Source organism: Pinus tabuliformis, chromosome 2_2 (genome assembly GCF_031772625.1).
Source record: "Pinus tabuliformis cultivar Carrire ecotype Pingquan chromosome 2_2, CPIR1, whole genome shotgun sequence".
Taxonomy (NCBI): Eukaryota; Viridiplantae; Streptophyta; class Pinopsida; order Pinales; family Pinaceae; genus Pinus; species Pinus tabuliformis.
In genome coordinates, this window is record NC_142300.1 from 1,245,170,797 (window position 1) to 1,245,181,388 (window position 10,592).

General features: G+C 42.2%; 2 protein-coding genes across 2 annotated transcripts; both read left to right on the forward strand.

Annotated features, from left to right (window-relative positions):
* Nucleotides 1-932: 932 nt before the first annotated feature.
* LOC149198008 (uncharacterized) lies at nt 933-4,140 on the forward strand. Its single transcript, XM_089408890.1, has 3 exons — nt 933-2,051; nt 2,561-3,436; nt 3,601-4,140. Exons 1-3 carry the CDS (start codon nt 933-935, stop codon nt 4,138-4,140), a joined length of 2,535 nt encoding a protein of 844 aa, XP_089265016.1.
* A 168-nt stretch (nt 4,141-4,308) lies between these two features.
* Nucleotides 4,309-6,517, forward strand: LOC149198009 (uncharacterized). Its single transcript, XM_089408891.1, has 2 exons — nt 4,309-6,229; nt 6,462-6,517. The coding sequence occupies exons 1-2, from the start codon at nt 4,309-4,311 to the stop codon at nt 6,515-6,517; spliced, it is 1,977 nt and encodes a 658-aa protein (XP_089265017.1).
* Nucleotides 6,518-10,592: the final 4,075 nt, after the last annotated feature.

Consider the following 10,592-nt stretch of genomic DNA (forward strand, 5'->3'; position numbering starts at 1 on the left):
TTATTTATAATGTAACATCACGGCACCACTTAGGATCGTATCTTAGCATGTTATTTATAGGTAAAGGTATAATTGGGTATAATTTTTTTTATTTTTTATTTATTTAATAATTAAAACAATTACAATTTTAATGTTCAATACCATCGTAATTTTATTATTATTATTATAATCAACGAATAATTATTGATTCACATCTCTTATCATGAATGTATATGTTTAAGGGCGGAACCCTAGCTCGGGAACTGCAGGTTTCGTTTTCAGGCGTATTCGTCGTCTATGGAGACTAACACTCGGGCCCTCCGGGGTTATACATTTGGGGCCACTGCCATGGGGCAGTGCTGACCACCTGTCGCCCGACAGTAAAATTTTTGCTCGTGGTTTTAGGCTCGGTTTCTTGGCGGATTCTGCTTTCTCTCCCGCGGTTCCCTCCTCGCTCGCCATCTCCAGACGCTGACCTCCGTTACCAGTCTCCGTCGGACCCGGGTTCGAACCCTCCTGGCGCTGACCTCCGTTTCCCGCTCCCGACGGACCTGGTCTCGAACCCTTCAGCGCTCCCACCGACAGCTAACATGATTGAGAAGGACCTTGTGGATTATGGGGAGGACCCCATACCAAACCAAGAAATCTGGGCGCATACCACCAGACCGTCGATGATACCGAGAAGTGTTGCGCTTGGGTTTACGGTTGGCTCTTCCTCACGGCCTCAGCACCAGCTGTCAACAGGGAAAGACAAGGGGCCGGAATATCCTCTCCCGGACGCCGCACCACTTGAATGCCCGCCCCTCTCTCCGGCGACTCTTCAGCTACTGGGTTCATGTTTCCCTGCGTCGCCATCACTGGACGCTCCTCTGCATCAACCTTATCGGCCCCCCCTTCCTCCGCCCCCGCCCCCACCCCCTCCATCTAGCTCTCACTCCCTCTCGGTCTCATTTATGCCGCTGGGCCAACGAATGCCCCCCCCTGCCTCCGGCCCGATTCCGCAAGGTACCGGTACCTCGGCCCCTCGCTCCCCTATTCGTTCTGGCTGCTTCACTCCGCCATCTCCAGCTCAGTCGGTACATTCTGCTCAGCAAAGCTCCTCGGACCCGTGTCGCAAGCTCCTCAGAGAGACCCTTTCTGGTAAACGCACGGAGAAGGTAACAAAAGGTAGATGCTTAAGAGCTAATAATTCTGGTTTCAGGGTAAACTTCGGGCCTGAAGCTCCGCTGCCTGATATTATGGATGCTGCGCGAAAGGTCCTTGTAGGCCGTGTTCGAGGGCGCACTTATACGGCGGAGAGACTTAAGATGTGGGTGGAGGAGATATGGGGACCGTTACTAAAGGAATTACCAGAGGTGATGGTTCTTACCAGAGGTTGGTTCGCCTTGCATTTCTGTTGCCATCAATACGCAGACTGGATACTGGGACAATATTGGCACATTGAGCTTGTGCCCGTTATGCTTAAACGCTGGGATCCCTTATTTGATCCTGAACGCGAACAACTGGGGGCAGGCCCCATCTGGGTGCGTTTACCTGGCTTGCCATGGCAATTCTGGAGCCCATACGCATTCAAACGGATTGGGGACACCCTCGGCACTTACCTGGAACATGATCACTCATATGAGAAGACGGGCAAAAGATCCATGGCCCGAATTTTGGTTCACTTGGATACTAGACCGGGACTGGAGGAGATAATCGAACTCTATCACAACCATGTCACCCGGAAGCAGATTCTGGATTATGAAGGAGTACCCTTCCGTTGTCGCAGATGCCACAAAACCGGACATCTCTATAAGGACTGCCCATTGGTTATAGGGGAGGTCAAGGAGAGCATGCAAGGACCCAGACATCAGCCTCCTGTTAATCAAAAGGCTGATGCCAATACTAAGGAGGGTGGCCCGACGCAGCAGGAGACGCCAACCAAGGTGCCGGGCGACGGGGGGAAGAAGAGGAACTCCAGGAAATTTGCTATGCCTTCAACTGAGCCGCCGCGTACCAGATCAAAGACAGCAGAAGCCGCTGCGAAGCCGATGGAGACGGCATCTTCACATGAGGGTTATAACTCCATTCCTGTTTGTCATCCTTTAATTTCTGAAGAATTGCAATCCATAATGCACTCTGCTTTCAGAACTTCCTTTTCTGAGATTGTCTCCCTACCCACCATCCACTGTCCCATCGCCCCACCCCCCCCTACTTTCTCGACTACCCCCCCTTCCCATAACCCGGAGCCTGGTGACCCCGACTCCCCTCCTTCCCCGATGGTTTCTGGTGGGCACCATTATCTATTGAGATCCAGGACTCGGCCCAAATTTCTGGGCCTGGGCTCCTCCCCCGGTCGTCACCGTAAACAAAAGCGAGGCTGACCATCCCTCATCTCTTCTACAAAATTATCTGCGGTGGCAGATGTTGCTTCGGGTCGACAGATCACTATTGAAAGGGCACTTAGAGCGAATGAGCCCCTGACCTGGGTGACCCCATGATTTGCCTCTCTTTTAACTGCAGGGGTCTAGCCAACCCTAAAAAACGTGTGGCTCTCAAGAGACTGGTACTTGAATCCAAATGTGATATCATTTTTCTTCAGGAAACCCTATGCTCCTCTGAACTGGCGGTTCAATGTCTTTCCTCTATGCTCCCTGGCTGGCTCCTTCATGGGCTGGACGCCTGTGGTAGATCAGGTGGTCTACTCATTGGTATTAATCCTAGAATTCATAGACCCCTTTTGGTTTGGGGAGGCAGTGGATTCCTTGGCATGGACATCACTATGGGGGAATTGGGATTACCCATCAGAATAATCAACATCTATGGACCCAATCAGAACAGGCTCATCTTTTGGCAAAATTTCCTTTCAGAAGGTCATATTACCCAAAACACTATAATCGGGGGTGATTTTAATTTCTCGCTGGGACCTAGAGAGACTTGGGGCCTTTCAATGCAAGGGGATCCCATTGCGGATCAAATGTCTATGCTACTCGATGCCCATCATCTAGTGGACATCCCCATGAATAAAAAGCTTCCTACCTGGCACAATCAGCGTACTGGAGAGGCTGCTCTAGGAAGGAGGCTGGACAGATTTATGATGCATGAGGCCTTGATACAGATGTTTCCTATATACAGACAGTGGGTCAGCAATGGGGGTCCATCTGATCATCATCCCATCCTTCTTCAGATAAGTGGCAACACACCAAAGCCGCGTTCCCCCTATAAATTTTTCGCAGGCCACCTACAAGACCCAGAATACATCAAGATGGTCACGGACTTCTGGGCTTCACAGCCCCAGTTGAGAGATAGGAGGAAAGCCGCGGACTTCTGTGACAGGCTTAAAAAGCTCAACAAAGTGTCTGAAACCTGGGCTCGACTGAATCGAAGCAGAGATGACCAGATCCTGAAGGACAAGGAAGACAGAATTGCCCAATTGACTGATGAAAGGGGAACAGGTTATCAAACGGATGCAACAAAAGTTGAACTTTGCCAACTGATTGAGCAAAAAATGAAGATCTTGAATGAGAGAGAAGAACTCTGGCGTCTAAAGAGCCGGGCCATCTGGCTTAAAGCAGGGGACAATAATACAAAATTTTTCACAATATTGCCAATGGCAGAAAGGCCTCTAACACCATTTGGCAGCTTCCAATGGAGCCTGATGGTTGGGCGACCACACATCAACAGCTGGCTAGACTGGGGATCACTCACTTCAAGGGTCTCTATTCGGCCCCAAATACTGTAAACCTGCCAGAGATTATCAGACTTGCAGGAAAGTTTCCGAGGTTTGTGTTGCCGGAGGACATTGAGGATCTCAGCCAGCCGGTCAGTGAACAAGAGCTTGAAAGCACGCTTAAATGGTTCAAAAAGGATAAGAGTCCAGGACCAGACGGATGGCCAGTGGAATTCTACCTGGATTTTTATGAGCTGATGAAGGATGACCTTTTGGCGGTGGTGGAGGAAAGCAGGATCACGGGCCACATTCACCCTCCGATGAACCAGACCTTCATAGCCTTGATCCCCAAATCTGATGACCCCTCATCTTTCAATGACTTTCGGCCTATTTCCCTCTGCAACTGTCTCTATAAAATCATAGCCAAAATCATTGCAAACCGTATTAAGCCAATTCTATCCTCGCATATCTCAGCAGAACAATTTGCCTTCCTCCGGAACCGTCATATTTAAGAGGCTATTGGCACTGCACAAGAAGCACTACACTCTATTAAGCTGAAGAATCTGAAAGGCATTTCCTTAAAAATTGACCTTGCCAAGGCCTTTGACAAAGTTAATTGGTTATATCTGAAGATGATTCTTACTCACTTAGGATTTCCTCATATTCTCATTAATTGGATCATGGGCTGTGTTACTTCGGTTTCTTTTGCTATATTAATCAATGGTGCGGCTTCGGAACGTTTCAATATCTCCAGGGGGATCAGGCAAGGATGCCCTTTATCCCCACTACTCTTTCTCATTGTAATGGAAGGTCTGAGCAGGCTTATTGCGGATGCAAGAAGGACTGGTGACATCTGTGGTCTCAAAATTACGGAGCAGTTTGCCCTGACCCACCTATTATTTGTGGATGATATATTAATATTCCTTAATGGAAGTATCAGAGACACTGTCGCCCTTAATGATATCCTACTCCTTTTTTGTAAAGCCACGGGCATGGAAATAAACGAGCAGAAGTCCACCAGGTCCATGATGCATTGCTCACAGCAGGAAGCACTACTAGCTGGACAGTTTTTCCCCTTCATAGAATGCCAGTTGATGGATGGCATCAAATATCTGGGCTTTAGATTAAGGCCGGATGGTTATAAAATTACTCACTGGTCTTGGCTTATTAATAAAATTGAAAGAAGGATTACAGGTTGGCAGCATCGCTTTTTGTCAAAAGCTGGTAGACTCCTACTGATCAAGACTGTCCTGGAGGCCACCCCTGTTTATTGGATGTCTCTGACTTGGATCCCTAAAGGCATTTTGAACAAGATCCAACAAATATGTTCCCGCTTCCTATGGAATGGCAACAAAAAAGGGAGGATCTTTGCTTGGACCAGATGGTCTACCATTGCATTGCCAAAGCAATGGGGTGGATGGGGTATAAAGTCCCTACAGGAATTTGCACAAGCTCTCACAGCTAAACAGGGCTGGTCCCTCACTAAGATGGACAGCCTATGGGCTGATGTTATTCATCATAAATACATATGGCCATCCAGCTTCACGGAATGGCTTCGCAGACCTTCATGGAACCATCAAGGTATTTCAGCGATCTGGCGTGCCACTCTTAAGGCGATGCCCCTAATAAGAGATAATCTTCTTTGGAGGGTGGGCAATGGTGCACAGGTTCGCATTGGACTTGACCCATGGCCTGGATCGGGGAACGCTCACATACTGCCTGGAGGACTAATTCAACACCTCAATCACAGAGGCATCAAATTCTTAGCACAGATCGGGGATCCTGAGCGTTCCACCATTTTTACTCAAGCATGGATTAGCGACGGGCACTGGCAGATACCGGAGGCATGGACAGAACAGTGGAATGGATACATTCGGGCTCTTATTGAAACACATATCAAACTCCGGGAGGAAGAAGATCAGCTCAGTTGGGCCCCTGCTAAATCTGGGACATACTCACCAAAACTGGGCTACCTCAGGCTGATGGAAGCCAGACAACCTGCAAATCTACTAAGCTGGTGGAAAATTGTTTGGAAGCTCCAAGCTCAGCCCCGATGCAGGCTTCTCATGTGGAACATACTTGCAAATAAATTACCTACGGGGGATACCCTTAAGAAACGGGCTATAGCAGGACCATCTTGGTGCGTCCTATGCCAAAGTAATGAGGAATCATCGAACCACCTCTTCCTCCACTGTGAGACTACTAAGGGGATCTGGCAACAGGTCACACAGGTACTGAATATCAGAACGATTTGGCATGGAGAGGACATACCGTCTGCTTGGTCAAATTGGTGGGGTGCGGTTGCCTCCGAAAAGGCCTTAAACCTTCCAGCAGTGATTTCGGGTTACATATGGCAGAACAGAAATGCAATTATTTTTGAGAACCGCAGAGTCAACTGTCAGCTACTCTCGGCATCCATATGTGCTGCCTACAATGAAATTCCTTTTGAGAGCAAACCTCCTCGTCCAAGAAATATTAAGCCTGAACATATTAATAAGGATATGCCTTGGGCATATTTCGATGGGGCAGCTCCGCCTCAAGGTTGTGGTGGGGGGATTGCTTTATTCTTATCTGATACTCATTATTACTTTCTGAGACTGGGTCTGGGGACTGGCTCCAACAACTTTGCGGAGCTTATCTCCTTGAGACATCTTCTTTATTTTGCCCTTACTAAACATTGCAGACAAATTCAAATATTTGGGGACTCAAAGATTGTGATCGATTGGACAAACAATAAATCTATTTGTCATGCATATTCTTTGAAACATATCTTGGAAGAAATTGTTTTTCTAAAAACACATTTTGACCAGATCACTGTTTCTCATATCTACAGGGAAAGAAATGCGCTTGCTGACCAGCTTTCGAAAGAGGCGGCAGATCGCCCTCTAGGAGACTGGCTGATCGAAGAGTACTCACCAGCAGGGATGCACAGATTCTATCATCGCCCTTACATTGACGGCCTGCTGATGGGGGGCCCTCCCCCTCTCTAGTTTTGCTGCTGCTATTTGGGAGTTTTTCTTTTTGTATAGCAGAAAATTTTCATTATTCGGGTATATATTTTGTTGGACATATGGAAGTACATATTTCTGTAAGGCATCGGGTTTCTAATTTGAGATTTTTGGGGACTATGTATCTTCTGGTGACATACATCTCCTGTATTCACCTTTGGACATCTCAGGATGTTAATATCTAGCTTTTTTTTGTAACGTGGCTCATGCCACTCTACAGCATATGCCTCGGCATCTACAACATGTAATATCTATTATCAACTTTTTAATAGAAATTACGAACTCTATTTTCCACGGAAAAAAAAAATGAATGTATATGTTTAAGGTATCTATGTGGTGTGTGGGTTTATGGGTAGTTACCTAACATTAATATAATATTTCATATGTTAAAGTGCTGAAGAATAATACTCATGTTTGAAATATTTGTGTGTTTTGTTTTAATTTATTTTTAATATCCAACTCATAGTACAATATGTTTGTTTGTTTTTTAAATGGAAAATATTATATTTTTTAAATTAGAAATGAATATTTTTGTTGTTTTCAAAATTTAATATAAAAATAAACTCTTAATAATTTATTGTTTATTACTATTGATATGTATTAATAATAATTAATATTATTAATTATGTTAATATGTGTTTATTTTGGAATATGTTTTTAGAACTTTAATTTAATTATCAATAATTATTAAATAATTGGTAGAGATTTAATTTGTATGGAATATTAATATTTTTAGTAGTAGTTTTTTGTTTTTTGTTGTGGTTCACGAACACCATGGTCAACAGGTGGTCGTTACGTCCACAGAAAAATCTGAGCTGATCAACCCCAAAGGGAATCTAGCCCCATGGTCCACTAGCAAGGCCTAACCCCAAGGGCTTCGGGCAGAATGGACCCTGTGACCTCCCGAACGATGAGGCACTAATTTTGACCTACTGAGCTAACCCTTGGGGCTTATATTTTTAGTAGTAGTTATATATGAACACCATTAATTATGTCTATAGGTATTTCTATTTTGGAATGAGTTTTCCAAATTTTAATTTAACTATCAATAATTATTAAGTGGTTGGTAAAGATTTAACCTCTATGGTATATTCTAGAATATTTTTAATCGATTAATTTAAAATAATGTCATATGAAAAAATGGCATATGAAATAAGTTATGGTTTTTGAAGTTGTGCTATTGATAAGCCATGGTATTGTGATAAAACCTATTTGGAAATTAAAAGTCTCCATAATAAAATGAGGGTAAATCTCCATATTTAAGAATCTTGCTATATATATATATATATATATATGTTTAGTTTATATATTAATTCCTTTTTATAATTGATTATAATAATAGTAATTTAAAATAAGCTTACAATTCAGTTAATATTTATTATTATTATTTGGTAATGTGAGATGTATAATAAAATAAATATTTTAATTTTATATTAGTTTGATATGTGCTAGCATTTACTGACCATTTAATTTATATAATTAAACTAAATAATTATAAATAAAAATACACTAAATAAGCATAACTATCAAAATTTAAATTTAAACCTTTATAACAACTACCCTAAATTATTATTATGCCACAAACAAAATAAACCAACAATTTTATTATGTAATTATGGATTATGTCCTATCTCCTCACATAGTTAAACACATCCTTGTTTTTCTTTATCGTTGGACTTTCACAATATCCTAGCATATATTTGGGGATATGCAGAATAGCTCGATACATAGTATTGATATGTTGAAAACAACTACGGGTTTGGATATCAATATTTGTTCTTCCGTCTCTTAAGTCAAAGCGAGTGGTTTTAATCTGTAACTTAAGAATATCACCCAAGTGTTCATCAAGTGCATATACTGAAAAGTTTGGGATGCAATGAAACCATAAAGGGCCATTAGATAATGGAGCAATTATTCCCCCTATGAGAAAAATAGAGAATTTATTGTGAGTGAGGTCTCAAACTGTACAAAGGACATAAGCATCAATTCCCCTATGGAAAAGGGTTGAGATTCTACTATGGTAAACCCAAGGTGTAGATATTGGGTTCGTGTTTCTTTGCTTAGGCCTATATTTGCTTTGGATCTAGAAGAGAAATGGTCTGGGTTGTGTCACAATTTTGTTGAACTTGTGACACATATTCTTTTATGATAACATGACTAATAAATTTAAGATGGAACATATTCAGATAAGCATAGATACTACTTGCAGAAATAGGAGGAATTTTCTATGCAGCTTGAGGTTGAGCCTCAACTATTTCTATATCAACTTCATTTACAAAGGAAAAATGACGGGACTACAACATGTAGTTTAATGTAGATGTAGAATGTTGTAGCATTTTTTGGTTTTGATAAGTTAGAATAAATTAGACAAAAAATGAAAATGTATTTACAAAATGTTAAGATAGGATATGGACAAAAAGAATGTTGAATAAAAAATGTTAGGAAAATATTTTTATAAATATGTCCATATCAAAGAAAATGTTAGGGTAGATGCTCTAAAAAATGAAGGCAAAATAAAATGCTAGGTTAGACAGAAAAGAAAAAGAAATAAACTCTGAAAGTGTTGCAAATCTAAATGCCACTGCTTTGTTCTAAATTTAGTTTGAAAAATAATAGTTGTGTGCAGTTTGTTTAGATGCCACATTTTTTTTTTCAATTATACAGTTGCATCATAATTGGATTTGTTTTAAATTAATTCTCAAAGGTAGAAAATAAATTGGCTCAACAATTTAATTTGAGCCAATGGAAGAAATAAGGTATAGAGATAGATTGTTTATAAGAAGAAAATATTGGGTTGCTAGTTCAAATGCACTCTAGAAGGATAAGTAAAGATGTTACGAATAGAAGGGTAGGTAGAAATGTGAAAGTTTGAATGGTTATTTCCTAAAGATCCATATCGCATCGCAGCATTCATAAGTGAATAAATTGTTGGCTAGAAGAAAGTGCAATGTGCGATATGTGATATCGCTGTCAACCATTGGATGACTGCTCATTCCTGACCGTAGGATCATACCGCATCGCATCATTCATAACTGCATGAACTATTGGACTGAGGAAAGTGCGATGTGAAATATGCGATATCGCTGTCAACCGTTGGATGACTGCTCATTCCTGACCATAGGATCATGTCGCATCACATCATTCATAACTGCATGAACCATTGGGCCGAGGAAAGTGCGATGTGCAATATGTTATCATTTCATTCATTAAATCACCTGGACCCACAACCGTCGTGTCCGCTTATCATATCACAACCCCACCATTCATTCCCTGCTTATACATGTTAAACTCCCTCCACCTCACCTCTCATCCCACACACTCCTCTGCAATCAAACGGCCCACACTGCCTTTTGGCCCTCATTCACCGTCCAAAGTTTATCCGGGGGGGCTGAAATGGGCAGTCTTTAATACCGCCCATATAAACCACAAAAGTGCCTTTTAGTCTTTCAGGACTAAAAATCCCAAAACCACAAACCACTCCGTCTTACCCCTGAATGCAGTATATTTCATAGCCGTTACTGCCACCCCACGTCACGCCCCGCGCATTTATAACCAAATGTCCATTAATTAACCCGTTGGTAATTAATGAACTTTCAAATGCTCGACGCCACCCTTCCACTCCATTTTTCTCTTTATAAGCACTATGCCATACATTTCAAAGGTTACACAGTTAACTTTTGTGACCGAGAATAATCTTTAAGCTCACCTGCTCAATGGCTCAGCCACTGTCTGACATTCTAGTAACCATTTGTCCTATTCACAAGCACACCTTCCAGGTCCACTTGTCAGTTACCTATTTCCACTCTATTTACTCCTTTTCTTATATCATTATGTCATTTACAGTCCATAGTTTCATTTGCCAAAATTCCTCTCAAGGGAAAAGCAATTGTAGAAGTGTCAAATCCTCTAATCCAACCATAGATTGGTTTCCACCATACTCCATTAGTTGACAAGGA